Source organism: Pantherophis guttatus, chromosome 5, assembly GCF_059756535.1.
Source record: "Pantherophis guttatus breed Tessera chromosome 5, ASM5975653v1, whole genome shotgun sequence".
NCBI classification, from domain to species: Eukaryota; Metazoa; Chordata; class Lepidosauria; order Squamata; family Colubridae; genus Pantherophis; species Pantherophis guttatus.
The window spans coordinates 129,288,453-129,307,307 of NC_142067.1; the positions used below are offsets into that span (position 1 = coordinate 129,288,453).

Sequence of the window (18,855 nt, forward strand, 5' to 3'; positions counted from 1 at the left end):
AATATAAAATTGCCACCAAGTTTCGTAACAGCAACAGGCTCAATGCTCCTTACAAAGCTGCGGTTGAAAAGCCACATAACGGCAGAAGGGCTGTGCAATAAGCACAATTAAATATTCATCAGCAAACATCTGCGGATTTATCTCCTGTCATATGAAATTTTCATTAACCAGATGCAACATTTTGTCTTGTCAATAAGTAAAAGACTGAAAATCATTTCTTTTCTATTTTTTTTTCCAAATTATACAGCATGGATGAAAAAAGAAATGCATGGAAGGAGGGTGGATGGATGGACGGACGGACGGACAGAAAGACGGGTGGGTGGGTGGGATGGAAGGTGGGTGGATGGGTAGGTAGGTAGATGGATAGTTGGATGGATGGGTGGGTGGGTGGGTGGGATGGAAGGTGAGTGTATGGATGAATGGATGGATGGTGGGTGGAGGGAGGGAGGGAGGGATGGACGGACAGACGGACGGACGGACGGACAGACGGAAAGACGGCTGGGTGGGTGGGATGGAAGGTAGGTGGGTAGGTAGATGGATGGATGGATGGATGGGTGGGAGGGTGGGATGGAAGGTGGGTGTGTGGATGAATGTGTGGGTGGGTGGGTGGAGGGATGGACGGACAGACGGACAGATGGATGGATGAATGAGTGAGTGGGTGGATGGGAGGGATGGAAAGTGAGTGGGTGGATGGGTGGGTGGGTGGGATGGAAATGTGTGTGTGTGTGTGTGGATGAATGGATGGATGGTGGGTGGAGGAAGGGAGGGAGGGATGGATGGACAGACGGGTGGGTGGGATGGAAGGTAGGTGGGTAAATAGATGGATGGATGGATGGATGGATGGATGGATGGATGGATAGATGGGTGGGAGGGTGGGATGGAAGGTGGGTGGGTGGGTGGAGGGATGGATGGAGGGATGGATGGATGGATGGATGGACAGATGGATGGATGAGTGAGTGAGTGGGTGGATGGGAGGGATGGAAAGTGAGTGGGTGGATGGGTGGATGGGTGGGTGGGTGGGATGGAAATGTGTGTGTGTGTGTGTGTGGATGAATGGATGGATGTGTGGGTGGAGGGATGGACGGATGGACGGACGGACGGACAGATGGACTGATGAGTGGGTGGGATGGAAAGTGAGTGGGTGGATAAATGGGTGGATAAATAGGTGGGTGAATGGGTGGATGGATGGACAGATGGATGAGTGGATGGATGGACAGACAGATGGGTGGGTGGGTGGGTGGGATGGAAGGTGGATGGATGGGTAGATGGATGGGTGGACAGATGGACGGACGGACGGATAGGTGAGTGGGTGGGTGGGATGAAAGATGGATGGATGGATGGATGGATGGATGGATGGATGGATGATACAGGCCATCACCTCCCTATTCCATATATTTAGTGGGGCCTGGTGAGATTGACTTGGATAGGACAACCTGTTCTTCAAAGATCTTGGTTCTTGGTTCAAAACAATCTGTTGTCATCCATCCGGTTCAGCACCACTTAAACAAGAAAGAAAGCAACCGTTGCCCCCATGTTGCAAAAATCAATCCATGTCCTCTTAACTTACTACAGAAAGGAAAAGAGAATTCAGGCCCTGAGATGCAGGATAAGCAAATTAATTAGTGCTGTGATACTGAATTAAAACTTAAATACATTAGTGCAACTGGGACCTAAATGTTAATGGCTATTAAACTGGCTGGAAATGCCAAGGAAAGCATTCATCTCACCAGGATACCAGCGAAGAAAGCTGAGGATATATAGCTTCATCACTGCACAGAAGGACAATAAGAACTACTCTGTGTCTCTTAAGAGTGCAGCTTGAAGTTGCTAGGAGACCTTGGTCTCAGGCTTGTAAAGTTGGAAGAAGAACACAGAACATAGAATGATTGAGTTGGAAGAGACCACGGAGGTCTTCTTGTCCAACCTTCTGCTCTACACCATTTCAGGTAAATGGTTGTCCAGTCTCTTTGTGAAAGCCTCCAGTGATGGAGCACCCACAACTTCTGGAGGCAAGCTGTTCCATTGGTTGATTGCTCTCACTGTTAGGGAATTTCTCCTTAATTCCAGATTGCTTCTCTCCTTGGTTAGTTCCCATCCATTGCTTCTTGTCCTGCCTTCTGGTGCTTTGGAGAATAGGTTGACCCCCCTTCTTCTCTGTGGCAGCCCCTCAAATACTGGAATATGACTATCATGTCTCCCTCTCTTCATTAGACATGCTGATAGGAAACATTTCCATTGCTTGAGTTCTATTCTAGGCTGCTAGTCCTTGTTGAAGGATGAGACAAAATTGGACAAACTATGATTTGGGCCAGAAATGTCCTGAACAGTTTAAGATTATAATCTATTTGTCGGGCCCCAAGAACCAAGAAAGACAGGTAGAATTACTTCTATTTCCTTTATGGTCCTTCACCTAAATCAGATCAGAAATCTTGCCAAATTAAAGCAACTTCTTGCACCATAAAAGGTGTACTCAGGGAATTGCTAGGGAGACGTCATTTAATTAATTTAATTTAATTAATTAAATTTATATGCCGCCCCTCTCCGAAGACTCAGGGCAGCTCACAATACATTTTAAAAAATAATTATAAAAAAAATTGAAAAATTAAAAATATTAAAAACTCATTCACGCCATTCATGGCCGGATCTCGCCAGATCACAAGAGCGAGATCAACGGCCCCAGGCCTGCTGGAAAAGCCAGGTCTTCTTAACTCTCTTTTCTCCCAATGAAACTATCTAAATTCCACTGTCTCTGGAATGCAGACCTCATTCTGGGAATCCAGACTACATTCCACTACATCAATTCTATATGGTTACAGGTTTGTGGATTGAGCTGTTCCTTTTTTTAAGCCACGTTGAACATTAGAACTTTTTCATAGCCCTGGATCACTACGCTGACTAAAATGAGGATGAAATGAACAGTGAAAATAATCAACCAGCTTGTCTTCAGAAGTCGTGGGTGCTCCATCCCTGGAGATTTTTAAGAAGAGACTGGACAGCCATTTGCCTGAAATGGTCTAGGGTCTCTTGCTCGAGCAAGGGGTTGGACTAGAAGATCTCTAAGGTCCCTTCCATTTCTGATAATGTTCTATGAATTTTTTTAATTCCTATCGTTTGGTAGCTGAAGCTGGTTTCTGGATGCGGGAGGTTTAGTTATAATGAAGGCTCCTCTAGTAACTTTTTGGACAGGGTCCCCATTTTAGAGATGCTTCCTTTGAAGGCAACCCAGATTCAGTTCCCTTTGGAATAGAAATGCACCGTCATTCTCGTACAGGTTGATGGACTGCACAATTAAACCTCATGACACAACAGTTATATTTTGGTGTAGCCATCCAAGCGCTGCTCTGATCAACTTGATCTCTGGAATCTTGACTGCCTTGGTCACCTTCTGGATCAAATTTTAAGATGGGTGGACTTCAACTCCCAGAATTCCCTAGCCAATTCTGGGAGTTGAAGTCCACCCATCTTAAAGTTGCCAAGTTTGAGAAACACCGTTCTAGATCTAAGATTGACATTAGCTCACTTCCTTCCAGTTCTTCTTCACAAGTGACCCCTTGGAGATTCAGTTAGAACTGAAGAAGCTTCTTGAATGAGAAGCGAAACGTTTTCAAGGAAATCCCCCCAAGAAAGTCCAGTGGCCTTTTCAAGAAAAGCATCTTTAGGACAACCATGACCTGGATGGTTGAGACATTTGACCATTTGGAGATCATCAACACTCAACAAAATGGGGCACTGCAACTATTTCTCTCTTAGAGACTCAGAAGGTTTTATATTTTTAGGTCCTTCCTAAGTTTTTGTCAGATGCCAAAAGATAGTTTTCAGATAGTTATGCTCCATTTTCATCGTTAGTATATTCACATCTGAAGAACTGAACTCAACAGAGTAATTTCCCAAGATTAAGCAACGGATAGGGATGGGTGGAAAATTAATTATCCCGATATGCATTAATAACAATATTAATTATCATCCTGACATTATTTTGCCACCGAATTAATAGGCTGCCAAAGTGTCGTGATTTTTTTTTTCTATCTCTCTCTCTCTTTTGGGACCTCAAATAATGCTTGACAGACTCTTTAATGAAGTTGTACTCTTTACTGGAGAACTTTAGAAGCAGGTTGAAGCACTTAGATGGCAGATGGTAGATGGCGAGACTTCAATGATGAAGAGGTCTTTTTTTTTTTCGTGGTGGCCTCACTACCTTACTATTTGTAGAAGGCCTTAGTCAAGGGTCTCCAACCTTGGCAACTTTAAGACTTGTGGACTTCAACTCCCAGAGTTCCTCAGCCAGCTTTGCTGCCTCCGGAGCCTCCAGAGTCGGACCTCAGTGAGGCAGAGGAACAGGGGGAGCCTGTTCCCAGTCCATGCATGCGCAGAGCTGCCAGAAGGTAAGAACAGTTAAGACAAAAGGGGTGACTCGGGAGTAAGGCTTGGAGATGATTGACCCCTCCCATAAGACTTAAAAGAGGAGCAAAGGCAATTGGGCCTTTGCAGGAAGCAACGTTGTTAATTCTGCACAGTTTAAAGCCTGAAGCTCTGTTTGATTCTGGACTCCGTGTGGCTTTGCCAATTAAGTCATTGGCAGCGTGTCAAAGGAGATAAAGGTGGGTGATTATCAGCCTTATCCCGAAGGACTCTTTACAACTATTTGGGACTCGTCTGTGAATGAACAGAATTCACAGCTATTAAAATAAAACAGGTTTTTGGGACTCCTCGTGTGTTTTACTGACTCAGGAGGCCTAAGTCAGAACATTGGCAAAGAAACAAAGAAAATAAGGGAGAATCATGAATAAATAAGAACGAAACTGGAAAAGGAAGTAGAAATAGAAACGATGATAAATAAGCAGCTGCCAATCTTATTTACAGCAGTTATAAAAGCATTTATACAGGTAGCCTCAATTTACCATCCTTCGTTTAGTGGCCATTCAAAGTTACAACCTCCCTGAGAAAAGGGACTTATGACCATTTTTCACACTTATGACCATTGCAGCAACCCCCATGGTCCCATGATCAAAATTCAGACACTTGGCAACTGACTCGTATTTATGACGGTTGCATGCGATCCACTTCTGAGACCTTCTGACGAGCAAAGTCAATGGAGAAGCCAGATTCACTTAACAACCGTGTGACTAACTTAACAACTGCAGTGATTCACTTAACAACCAAAAAAGTCGCAAAATAGGGCAAAACCAATTTAACAATTGTCTTGCTTAGCAACAGTCGTAAGCCAAGGACTACCTGCATTTGAGCCTTTCATTCTCTAAGGCTACACCATAATTCCCTTCTTTCCACAAACTATTCTTTCTAATCTTTAAACCCATAAATTGCAAGTTCATTTTTCTATTTTTTTTCCCAGCCAAAAATCCATAAGGACTTCTTCCAGTCTCTAACCAATTTAGTTGTTGATCTTTCTGTAATATAAGGAGTTAATTTTGCTATCTCTGTTTAATTCCATAATTTTCACCCATCGTTCCTCCACTTTTGAAGTCTTTCCATTTTTCCACAATCGTCTCGCACTAGTGATTATATGTAAAACCTGCTTTGAGATTTTTCAGGGGACCTGGTCTACAAATGTTATTATTTTATTTATTTATTTTATTAAATTTCTATACCGCCCTACTCCCGAAAGACTCAGGGTGGTGAACAGCCACAGGATAAAACACATAAATACAAAAATTTAAAATAGAATAAAAACTAATTAAATAATTTGGCTGAACAAATTTAAAATACCCCATAATTTAAAAACAAATTAAAATTTACATTTAAAAAGGGGAGAAGATTTAGGCCAGGCCAGCTTGATGAAATAAGAAAGTCTTGAGCGCGCGACGGAAGGTGAGCAGATCCGGGATCCTCCGTATCTCCGGGGGGAGCTCATTCCAGATTGTAGGTGCCCCCACAGAGAAGGCTCTCCCCCTGGGGGCCGCCAGTCGACATTGTTTGGCCGACGGCACCCGGAGGAGCCCCTCTCTGTGGGAGCGTACTGGTCGGTGAGAGGCTATTGGTAGCAGAAGGCGGTCTCGTAAATACCCTGGTCCGATGCCATGGAGCGCTCTAAAGGTGGTAACCAAAACCTTAAAGCGCACTCGGAAGACCACCGGGAGCCAGTGCAGCTCGCGCAGGAGGGGGGGGTCACATGGGAACTCCACGTTCAACAAATGTTGTTGAATAAATCAATCAAATTCCTTTTATGTTAGCAGGTTGATGGGAGCAGTAACGTTGGCCTAATGATGACATGGGCAGGGAACAAGGGAGATGACAAGCAAGGATGGGAACAGACATCAGCAGATAAAAAGCAAGCCAAGCTTTTCATGAAGCATTTAGCAACAGATTTGGAATACAGCATCCAGTTTTGGTCACCACAATTTGAAAAAGATGTTGAGATTCTGGAAAGGGTGCAGAGAAGAGCAACAAAGAGGATTTGGGGACTGGAGTCTAAAACATACAAAGAACGGTTGCAGGAATTGGGTATGTCAATGAAAAGAAGGTCTAAGGGTGACAAGATAGCAGTCTTCCAATATTTGAGGGGCAGCCCCAAAGAAGAGGGAGTCAAACTATTCTCCAAAGCATCAGAAGACAAGTCAAGAAGCAATGAATGGGAACCAATTTAGAAGAAAAGCAACCTAGAACTAAAGAGAAATTTCCTGATAGTAAGAACAATTGATCAGTGGAAAAGTTTGCTTCCAGAAATTGTTGGGGCTCCATCACTGGAGGAAGAAGAGATTAGACAGTCACTTGTCTGAAATGGTATACGGTCTCCTGCCTGAGCAGGGGGTTGGACTAGAAGACCTTGAAAGTCCCTTCCAACTCTGTTGTTCTGTTATTCTGTCTACCGTCCTTTGGAGGAAGTATCAAACTATCCTGATCCAGGCCCAGATGCCAAATCACGACAAACCTGATATATTCTAGGGGACTGTCTGAAGATAATCAAGGCTTGTCACTCAAGCTACACAACAAACTCTTGTGAAGAGCTAGGGAATCTTTTCTGGTTTGAAAATGGGAATTTTGAAAGGCTTAGCCATTTATTGAGCAATTTCCCTGCCTCTGACAGCCGAGGAGTAAAGGCCTGGGGATTTCCTGAGCTGCTGAAGGGAAGACAGGATACGTGGTATGTCTCGCAAACAAATGCACAACAGCGTATCCCACCAGTGATATGCTACAGAGGCCACGCCGCAATACAAGACAGGAAGTACATTTTTTTAAAAAAAAATGGAAATGAATGCTTGGAAGCCCCATTCATCCCCAAAAGTCTCTTCTTCACTGGGGGGAAAAAAAGAGAGAGATGTATTTAGCAATTCTGTTTGCACAAATGCTCTTATCAGTGGATACAGCTTGGTCTCATTGTCTGCCTTCCTTGAAAAGGAAACAATTCAGTTGCTAAAATGCCTCTTTTATACCTAGAGAGTACTTGAATTTCCACCTGTCTCAGACCCCGTCAGAAAATCTGCGCAAACATGTATTCTGAGGATTGGCGTTAATAATTCAATAGCTTATTTGGGCAATAAAAAGAGCGTATTCAGAAAATTAAGGGATATTTTAGGTTTGGACAACTCTTCCAACCCTATTATTCTATGTTCTATAATAAAACCCATCCAGGTATCTGCTTATATCCAGGTGCTAATTTTTATAGCATTCCAGGTTTAATCCTAAATTGGCCCAAGTATCCCTGGTATCTTCCTATGACATTTGGGAATTCTAGAACAGTTAGTACCACTTTATAATGCCTTGGTAAGACCATACTTGAATTACTGCATACAGTTTTGGTTGCCACGATACAAAAAAAAAGATGTCAAGACTCTGGAAAAAGTGCAGAGAAGAGCAACAAAGATGATTAAGGGCCTGGAGACAAAAATATATGAAGAACGGTTGCAGGAATTGGGTATGTCTGGCGGTGGCTCAGTGGCTAAGATGCTCAGCTTGTCGATCAAAAGGTCAGCAGTTCAGCAGTTCGAATCCCTAGTGCCGCATAACGGAGTGAGCTCCCGTTACTTGTCCCAGCTTCTGCCAACCTAGCAGTTCGAAAGCACATAAAAAATGCAAGTACAAAAATAGGGGCCACCTTTGGTGGGAAGGTAACAGCGTTCCATGCGCTTCTGCCATTGACTCATGCCATCCACATGACCACGGAGACATTTTCAGACAGCGCTGGCTCTTCGGCTTTGAAACGGAGATAAGCACCGCCCCCTAGAGTCGGGAACGACCAGCACATATGTGCGAGGGGAACCTTTACCTTTTAGTCTAGCCTAGTGAAAATAAGGACTAAGGATGACATGATAGCAGTCTTCCAATATTTGAGGGGCTGCCAGAAAGAAGAGGGAGTCAAGCTATTCTCCAAAGCACCCGAAGGCAAGACAAGAAGCAATGGACGGAAACTAATCTGGCGTAACTACAAACGGTCACTAAGCCAGCAGTCATAAGTGGAGAACAGCCTGGAATCAACACCCAATTCAGAATAAGTTGAATGTTTTGCCATTCAAAACACAATAGGGCATCTATGCAAACTTGTATATCCAATTAAGACGTATCATTGATGTATTAAACACAAGGGGAAATTATGATGATTATGAAATGTTTTATTTCCATGTCCTTATTTTGTTTCTTTGTCAAAAAAAAGAAAAGTTCAATTTTATATGATGTTGCAAACTTTAGGAAAGATCGATTCAAAAGCGAAGCCGATACACCGATTTCAAAACGTATCGTGAACGGCTCGAATTGTATTTAAAAACTTTGGCCTTTCCGCCTGCAAACCACGGTTATACCTCATCAACATCACAGGTGAAATATTATAAGCAATGTGGATGATTTATTTCCAAAACACACAATTTTGAGATCCCTGACATTAAATGTTTCCCCAGAAATGATGTTGTACATCTGGTTCCTTCGTTTATGTACTTGTGTACGTTCTGTCGCTGAGAACCGTTAAATATTTTATATTTAATCACGGCATATGAAATGTTTGCACATTAGATGGGGCATGAATAAAACATCAGCCCAATAATCATCGCTCATAGTTTTCAGGAACTATGTCCCGCGTCACCTGAAAAAATAAAAAATAAATGAAACTAACTTTTCAATTTTTTTTTTTTTTTGTCTTGACTGGGAAGAATGTGTGTTGTTATTTTAAGAAGCTGAAAAGAAATTCAGGAGGGCCATTATTCCGATTATGGTTTTATAAAGAAGAGCCATTAAAGCAATAGAGCTGATTAGGATTTTGCCAAAGAAAAACATGCCAGCATTTCAATATTGGAAAAGAACTCATCTGCTAAGTGTGCACATTTGCAGAAAAATCAATGGGATGCAGTTCCTGCAAAAATTTTGCACCAGATTCTTCTTTCTGGATTGGAACCCACTTTGGAAAATTAATAGATTTGGGTGGGGTGGGGGAAGAACCCGGTAATTTACATGTCATTCTTGACTGTCTGTTTACCGCAATGATTTCCTCTTCAAACGCATGCTGCATCCCCAGGGCAGCCGACACAAAATAATCCACAACTAGTCCTTGACATACAGCAGTTTGTTTAGTGATGACACTGAAATAAATGGACTTTTGCTATCGTTTTTCACACTTACAAACTTTGTAGCAACCCTGTGGTCATGTGATCAAAATTCGGATGCTTGGCAACTGGCATGTACTTATGACGGTTGCAGTGTCCTAAAGTCACGTGATCTCTTTTTGCAAACTTCAGACAAGCAAAATCAATGGGGAAGCTGGATTCACTTAACAACCTGGTTACTGTGGTAGTCCGCCAGCAGCCTGCGGAGCTGGCAGCGGAGTCGGACAGTGAGGAGGCTGAGGAAGAACATGGGCCAGTCCTGGAGGCTGGGGAAGGCCCGGATGAGGGCTCTGTGTTGGAGGCAGAGATGGGGCCAGGGCCATCGGGGAGTGAAGTGCGGACTCCGGAGCCTCCAGAGGCTGACAGCAGAGAGGCAGAGGAACAGGAGGAGCCTGTTCCTAGTGCACGTATGAGAAGAGCTGCCAGAAGGCAGAAGCAGCTAAAGCAAAGAGGACGACTCGGGAGTAAGGCCAAGAGATGGTTGGCCCCTCCTAGAAGGCTTAAAAGACCAGCAACGGCTCTTGGGCTCTTTGTCGGAAAACAACATTGATAGACTTGTTTTTTGTCTTGCTGCATTTATTTCTTGTCGGCGTCTTCTGAACTTTTGCCAAGAAAAGCCTTTGGCAGGTTGCCACAGTAGACCAAGGTTGGTGATAAGGCTGAAGAATTGTGTTATGAAGAATTTGTTTTGAATGAGTTTGGACTACACTGAGAATGAGTTAATTCTCAACTGTTCTAATAAAGTCTGTTTGTTTAGAACTGATGGCGTCTGATAATATCTACTTGGGCCTGGGTCACAACAGCTACTAATTTATCAGCTGCGGTGCTTCACTTAACAACTGTGGCAAGAAAAGTCATGAAATGGGGCAAAAATGGACTTAACAGATGTCTTGCTTAGGAACCTAAATTTTGGGCTCGATTCTGGTTGTAAATCAAGGAGGACTTCAGTAAGTAACACAGAGCTACCTCTGTGTACCAGAAGAACTGAAGGCTCTGTGCAACGATGGGAGAGACTGGGAGAAGGAAGAGCTACTGATAGAAAAGGAGGATGAGCAATAGTGTACAGGAAGTCCTTCACTTACAACTGTTTGTTTTAGTGACCGTTCGAAGTTACAACGGTACTGGAAAAAACGTGACTTATGACTGATATTCACACTTATGATGGAGAGAACTACAACTGCAGCAGATACATCACCTGGCAAGCAGTTAAAGTTGTTCTGCCCCAGCTACGGACCCCAAAGAACGCAGCACACACCAAGTTTGTACAAAACTTAATTTACTAAAATAACTCAGGCTTTATCAAAACAAAGGCTGTTAATAAACTTTCTTAACAGCCTACAAGAAACCAAAGATAAAGTAATCACAATCTTACTAAAGTTGGCAGAAAGCCCAGAAGCAATTTGCAGAGAATCCAGACGCGAAGTAGAGTTAACTAAAAGTTGTTCCCTACAAATTGCTTCAGTCGATGTTCTTCCTTAAATAGGCTAATGGAGTGGCCAATTAGCCCCAAGCCTTACTCTCGAGGAGACCTCCTCCTGAGGAGCCACTCCTGCCTTTTGGCCACTCTGCGCGCCCGTGCATCAAGAAGAGGCTCCTCCTCTTCGTCCTCTTCACTTATGGGAGCTTCTGGAGCTTCTGAAGGCCCTGGATAAATCCCCGCCTCTGGCACCACATATTCTCCAGCTTCCTCATTGTCCGACTCGAGTGCCAGCTGCACAGGCTGCTGGCGCAACATTACACCAGCCTCCTCGCTGTCAGAGTCAGCTATAATTTGCACAGGCTGCTGTCGGGCCACCACAAAAGTTGAATCTTCTCTTAAAAGAATACTATGTGAGAACACAGTTTGGTTCCTGGTGCTCTCTGAGCTGGGTTGCTTTCTTGCAGACATACTGATGGTGTTACCTAGTTGGGTCATGAAACATCTACAAGAAAACAACCCAGCTCAGAGAACACCAAAGGCTCAACACTTCAACTCTGAGCTAAATATATTCTCTTCAACTGGAATACTGTTTAGTCTTGCTTCTCTTCCTTCTGATTATGAGTTTTATTCTTTTGATGCTCGTTTAGTGACGTCTCTTACAAACCGCTACAAACATGTTCCTCACATTTTTAGCTTACATATTTAGATAGATTTGATCTTTCTCAAGGCTCCTTAAGGTGGTATTTTGTTCCCATAGTGGTCCTACCAGGTCCCTGTGCTAGGTCTCCAAAGTAGAACATTAGAAGGTCGTCCTTCATGTTCTCTTGAGTGGACATTAGGAAATTTACTGCCCTGAGAATAAATGTAGTGTTTTGGTGGCAACCATTCTATCTAAACCCATCAAGATGGATAGCTACATATCATGCACCTAAAAACAAGAGAAGAAGCAATGGATGGAAACTAACGAAGGAGAGAAGTTCTCCTTCTAGAACTAAGGAGATATTTCCTAATGGTGAGAGCAATCAACCAATGGAACTGGTTGCCTTCAGAAGTTGTGGGTGCTCCATCACTGGAAGTTTTTAAGAAGAGATTGGACAACCATTTGTCAGGAATGCTGTACGCTTTTCTGCTTGAGCAGGGGGTTAGACTAGAAGACCTCCAAGGTCCCTTCCACTTCTGTTATATAGGCAATATGCAAAAACTTGCAGCAATTCATCTACCCTGAATTTTCCACCCGTTAGATTCAGAAGATGTCTCAAATTTTCAAATTTTGCCTAAGTGGCTGTCATATTATCCCCTTTTTTGCCTCAAATATAGTCAAACATAGCCTCTGGACTTAAATCTAATCCTTTCCCGCATTTTTCTTCATTTTTTTCTTAACTGTACAAGATCATTTTTTTTTAAGGTGACTTCCAAATATTTGTCCGAGCCATAAATTTGCGTAATTCTTTTTACCACTCTGGCAGTTTGATTTAAAAAAAAAAAAAATCTCATCTTCATGACATGCGATATATAATTTCTCCTTTGAAAACAAGATGGATGGGGTCATCGAGTTACCTGCAACACCTGAAGATGTTGTCCCTTGTCACTCACTGATTGCTGAGCAACTTATCGGTGGTTTTATGAGGGCAGAAATGTCTGTCCCAGTTTTATCTCTTTGCCTCTACGTAACCGTAAATGCTCTTGTTCATGCCAGCAGACAGAGGTAATACAGGTAATCCTCGGCAGTGGTGAAATCTAAAATTTGTTATTACCAGTTCTGTGGGCGTGGCTTGGTGTGTGTGGGGGGGTAATGTGACTGGGTGGGTGTGGCCAATTTTTAAAAAACTTTTAAAACCATTTTTTTCTACAATGAAGAGGTGTTTTTTTTTCTTCAGCAAAGAGGTTGTAAAAAAATGCTTTCAAAAGCCTTTGACGATCCAAGCTGAGTTGCCTGATCGGCAGAGGCTTTTTTAAAAGAAAAAAAATCCTCTGATGATCGCGCGGCTCAGCTGGGCATAGGGGGAGGGCAGGGATTTTTGCTACCGGTTCTCCGAACCACCCGCCTCCATCGCTACCGGATCGGGTGATCCGGTCCGAACCGGGAGCATTTCAACCCTGGTCCTCGGACTTATAACCATTCATTTAGTGACAGTTTGAAATTGTAACGGCACTGAAAAAGGGACATGACCATATTTCACACTTAGGACTGTTGCAACATCCCCACGGTCACAAAATCAAAATCCAGACGCTTGGCACAACTGACTCATATTTATGACGGTTGCAGTGTCTCAGGGCCCTTTTGTGACCTTCTGATGAGCCGAGTCAATGAGGAAGCCAGATTCGCTTAATAACTGTTTCACTAACTGAACAACTGCAGTGATTCACTTAACAACTGTGTCAAGAACGGTAGGTAATAGGAGGCAAAACTCACTTGACATTGGTCTCGCTTAGCCACAGAAATTTGGGGCTCCATTGTGGTCGTAAGTCGAGGACCGCCTGTATCCTCCCACTGCTTTTCTCCATTCTTCTATTTACCTCAGCTCAACTAACAAACAGTAGTAACTTTGCTCACCTTGAGATTGAAAAGGCCTGCTCCTTGTTCTTTGCAACAACGCTCACGAGACATAAAACCACAGACGATGACTAAACTGCCACTACTTACCCGCGTGATTACACGCCTATCACCATTAAAACCACTAACACAACAACAACAACAACAACAACAACAAAAGCCTTACAGGGCTAACTGGGTTTACTTACATTGTGTGAGGGTGCCCATCAAAGCATTCTTAAAGTTGTCCTTCGCTTGGTCCATCTCTTGTTCATGCGTGGCTTTTTCGTTCATGAGTCGACGGACGTGGCTGTTGGCCGATTGCACCATCGAGTAGAACTGGTTGGACGTGCGCCGGTTCACCTCCCCTCGTTCGATCCAGGTGAGTAACACTACTATAGCCTCGGAGAACTTGCTGTCATCTGGAACAAACCCATTTGAGAAAAGCCAAAATTACAGACAGCCGATCGTTGGGTGACGAATAAGATTTCAGCCCTTACGAATTGTCCCATTAAGAGTATTTATGACGTTACCTCAGACTAGGTTGGGCTTCGCGCCCGTCTCATATAACCCTTTATAAATGGCCCTCTAAAGCAATGATTATCGGGAGTGCCGTAAATGTTGTGGCTCGGATTTTCATTCATTCCTTATGCTGTCTTCGCGATGTTGAAGTAGATTCACCGTGGGAATAATTAAACGTGAAGTATCTTTTAAGATTCCACCCAACCAGAGTGAAAGGAAGACGAAGTGTTTTCAGATCCACACTTAATCTTTCCAACAGGATCCTTGAGTGTACAACTGTTTTACAAGCCCCCCGCCCCCCCACCCGCAGACACGAGTGATTCCAGATGAGAGGTTTCCGTCACTGTCCCGCTGCGGTGAGAGCTGTGTGAAGCAGAAGGCATGTTGTGTTGGCGTATGAAACTTCCTGATTTCCATGGAAAAAATAGGAAAAAATGAGATGTAAGACTATAATTGTTGTCTCTCCTTAATGGACTATCCTCAAACATCAGCCAGAGTTACATCTCTAAATAAATCGATAGGGTTGATTCAGAAATGTCACTGGCTTATGTTTGAGGGTAGAGAGTAGAGACCATTAAAGAGAGGTTAACCCTAAGCCTGACTCAACTGAAGAAGCGTCTTAGATGAGGAGCGAAACGTCTTCAAGAAAAAAAAACCCAAGGAAGTCCAGTTGCCTTTTGAAAACTATCTTTGGGACAACTCTGACCTGTGAGAATCTCCACAAACACCCTGACTCAGTCTCACATGTCTAGGTTGAAAAGGCTTACAAAGGCACCAACTGTCTGAGGAAGGATCCTTGTGGACCAGAAACATGATCTCCAGGAACTTTGAGGAGACCAAGGGCTCCATCCCAATGTTATCTCTTCCATTCCACCTGCGTCTTCTTCTCCTCACCTTCCACCCCATTGACCTCCGTGCCAGAAACTTCCTAAACTCTGAATTTGGCGTCACTATTCATTGCAGGAGGAGAGTCAAATGAGATTACAAGCGAGTCAGTTCATTTTCCAAAAACACAACAACAGGAGGTGATCAGAGAGCAAATAAAAGTCGTCCCCTCTGTAAACTCACTGTGTCTTTGGAGTTCCTCAGTCAAAAGTGCGACATCCTACCAGGAGGTTAGGCAACAGTCTACACATCAACACCTGACTCATCTTTGTAAGGTTCTTACTCCCTTTTGACTTCAGTTCTTTAGATATCCTGGTTCTGCAATTGGCCGAGTTCAGTCCCAGTCCCAGATCAAGCAATAAAAGTGAATATTTGTAGCTTAGGGTTGAAATGAGAGGGTCCTTGATGCTCTCTGAGCTTGGCTGTTTTCTTATAGACGTTTCATTACCCAAACTAGGTAACATCATCAGTGCTAGAAGGGAATGGGGTTTGTAGGTCACAAGGAGGAGGAGGAGGAAGAAGGCTGTGGGGTCCTTGGTGCTCTCTGAGCTTGGTTGTTTTCTTGCAGGCATTTCATGACCCAAGTACGTAGCATCAGCAGTGCTGGAAGTGGAGTGGTGCTTGTAGGGAAGAGGAGGAGGAGGAGGAGGAGGAAGAAGAAGAAGGAGAAGGAGAAGGAGAAGAAGAGGAGGAGGAGGAGGAGGAAGAAGAAGAAGAAGGAGAAGGAGAAGGAGAAGAAGAGGAGGAGGAGGAGGAAGAAGAAGAAGGAGAAGGAGAAGGAGAAGAAGAGGAGGAGGAGGAGGAGGAGGAGGAGGAGGAGGAGGAGGAGGAGGAGGAGGAGGAGGAGGAGGAGGAAGAGGGGTCCTTTGTGCTCTCTGAGCTTGGTTGCTTTCTTGCAGGCATTTCATGACCCAAGTACGTAGCATCAGCAGTGCTGGAAGTGGAGTGGTATTTGTAGGGATGAGGAGGAAGGAGAAGGAGAAGGAGAAGGAGAAGGAGAAGGAGAAGAGGAGGAGGAGGAAGAGAAAGAGGAGGAGGAGGAGGAGGAGGAGGAGGAGGAGGAGGAGGAGGAGGAGGAGGAGGAGGAGGAGGAGGAGGAGGACTGTGGGGCCCTTGGTGCTCTCTGAGCTTGGTTGGTTTCTTGCAAACGTTTCATTACCAAAGTAGGTAACATCATCAGTATTGAATGATCCTACCTAGTTGGGGTAATGAAATATCTGCAAGAAAACAACCAAGCTCAGAGAGCACCAAGGTCCTCCTCCCCTCTCCAGATCAAACATTAACCCCTGTTTAGAAGCCTCTTAGAATATGAAAAACCCCTTCCCTCTTTTGAGCAATTTGCATACTTGATCAATACGAAAGGTTCAATGGTTGCAAAACGTTGGAAAAAAAATAAGGTAATCAATCCAGAATCATTTTTTTCTGATGACGCATTGCTGATCTTAAGACAAGAAGAAAGTAAACTGAGTTGTTTATGAAGGTTTATCCATGAGGTTCTGTGTGCAGAAAACTGGGCTCCTTCAATCAACGTGTTTTTATGAACCCAGATTGAAGGACGCGGCTCAAAAGAGGCTGTTTTTCATTTCCCTCCGTTGCCGCAGCAAATTAAGTAAATCAAAGCCGCCGAGGCAAAAAATAAAATTATCAGAAGGCACTTTTCATCTTGATTAGTCAACTGGAGATGTAAATATCTGAGACTCTAATGGAAGCTTCATTTACAATATGATTTCGTTGCATCGGGAAAACGTCCATCATTTTGCAGATAAGAGCAAAACCGGCCATGATAAAATTGCAACTTTCCTAGTTTTAAGAATCCGTTCAGGCAAAATGATTTAATTTTTTTTTTAAAAAAAATAGTGGTATTCCAGTATTTGAGATGCTGCCACAAAGGAGAAGGGGATCAACTTATTCTCCAACACACCAGAAAGCAAGAGAAGAAGCCACGGATGGAAACTAACCAAGGAGAGAAGCAACCTGGAATTAAGGAGAAACTTCCTAACAGTGAGGACAATTTAACCAGTGGAACAGCTTGCCACCAGAAGTTGTGGGTGATCCATCACTGGAGATATTTAAGAAGAGACTGGACAGCCACTTGTCTGAAATGGTATAGGATTCTCCTGCTTGAGCAGGGGGCTCGACTAGAAGACCTCCAGGGTCCCTTACAGCTCTATTCTGATTGAATATTTATTACAGAATCATCCCAACCTCCAAGGGATCTTCTCTTCCAATTTCTCCTATTCTTCTCATTTTGCCTATCTTGGAAGTCCTTGGAAACCCAGCCTTGTTACAGTATAATTTGGGGTGTGATAGAGGTATTTGGGGGGGGGGAGGAGTTCTCTAGAAGCATTAAGTATTTCCCAAATGAAAACACCAAGTCCACATTTAATTAAAGGCAACTTTTAGAAGCTACAAAAGGCTTGTGAGCCCGTTAATGGTTAATTGATGGTTCTTTACGAGAAGAAATGGTTGTATAATTAGGAGGTGTAAGTTGTTAACACTTTTAACAAGTGCTAGAGGAAAATTATTCACAGCAAAACTGTATTACCTGACTTACTGTCCTCTCCGTGGGTTATTTTTAAAATTCTAATTTCATCTTCTCTTCTTGCTTACTAAATCCAGGAGTCAACTGCCCGGTGGCTTACAAGCCGAAAGCATTTTCTTTTGCCAAAAATAGAACAGAACACTTCTCATAAACACCTGCAATTTCTCCAGAGCGTCCCACAGTACGTTGAATGTTTACAAGGGAAGTTATCTCAGGGAAGGCAAAGCACAAAATCCAATTTTATACCTGGATTTGGTTTGCGGTTTAGAGCATCGGTCCTTTGGAGGAAGGCAACACGGTTCAAAAATATTATTTGGAGGAGGAATGACCGGTAAAAAGAATATAATTCGCTGCTGCTTACAGAAGATAACTTTAGGTGGGGGGGATTGTGGTCCTTCTAAATTCCATCATACATTGGGAGTCTTCGGTATTTCTTTCTGAATTTTAATGAAGAGGGGATCAAGCTATTCTCCAAAGCACCTGAAGGCAGGACAAGAAGCAATGGATGGAAATCATCCATCTGTCTATCTATCTATCTATCTATCTATCTATCTATCTATCTATCTATCTATCTATCTATATCATCTATCAATCTCCATCTATCATCTATCTATATCTATATCTCTACCTCTATCTCTATCTCTATCTCTATCTATATCTCTATCTCTATCTATATCTATCTATCATCCATCATCCATCCATCCATCCATCCATCCATCCATCCATCCATCTATCATCTATCAACCATCACCTATTCTCAGTGGTGAAATCCAATTTTTTTTACTACCGGTTCTGTGGGTGTGGCTTGGTGGGCGCGGCAGGGGAAGGATACTGCAAAATCCCCATTCGCTCCCCACTCCTGGGGAAAGGATATTGCAAAATCTCCATTCCCACCCCACTCTGGGGCCAGTCAGAGGTGGTGTTTGCTGGTTCTCTGAACTACTCAAAATTTCCACTATCGGTTCTCCAGAATCTGTCAGAACCTGCTGGATTTCACCCTTGCCTATTCTATATCTGATGGTGCAGGTTAGAATGCAGTATTGCAGGCTAAGTCTGCCAACTGGCATGAGTTTGATTCTCATCAGGCTCAAAATTGACTCAGCCTTCTTCCATCCTTCCGAGGTCAGTAAAACGAGGACTCAGATTGTTGGGGGGCAAGAGGCTGACTCTGTAAACTGCTTAGAGAGGGCTGTAAAAGCAATGTGAAGCAGTATATAAGTCTAAGTGCCATCGTTATTGCTATCAATAACAGTGCCTGTTATAAGATAACACAGTTCAATTTTAGAAACAGAAACTCCCCACCTACAGACTCCAAAGAAGGAAAACTGTACAAAAGGGGCTCCTGACCAGAGAATTAATAGTCTGCAGTCCACAACAGCTGATGGAGCCTTGCTCAAAATAGATGAAC

At 43.4% G+C, this 18,855-nt stretch overlaps 1 protein-coding gene across 14 annotated transcripts in view; it reads right to left on the reverse strand.

Annotated features, from left to right (window-relative positions):
* The window catches only part of ENOX1 (ecto-NOX disulfide-thiol exchanger 1), a 427,344-nt gene that overhangs the window by 94,340 nt on the left and 314,149 nt on the right, over window positions 1-18,855 (reverse strand). For all 14 annotated transcript variants that reach the window (XM_060686501.2, XM_087895594.1, XM_034416422.3 and 11 more), the window contains one exon: window positions 13,708-13,920. In XM_060686501.2, the coding sequence (XP_060542484.1) occupies window positions 13,708-13,920 (213 nt within the window). The remainder of the gene's footprint in view (window positions 1-13,707; window positions 13,921-18,855) is intronic.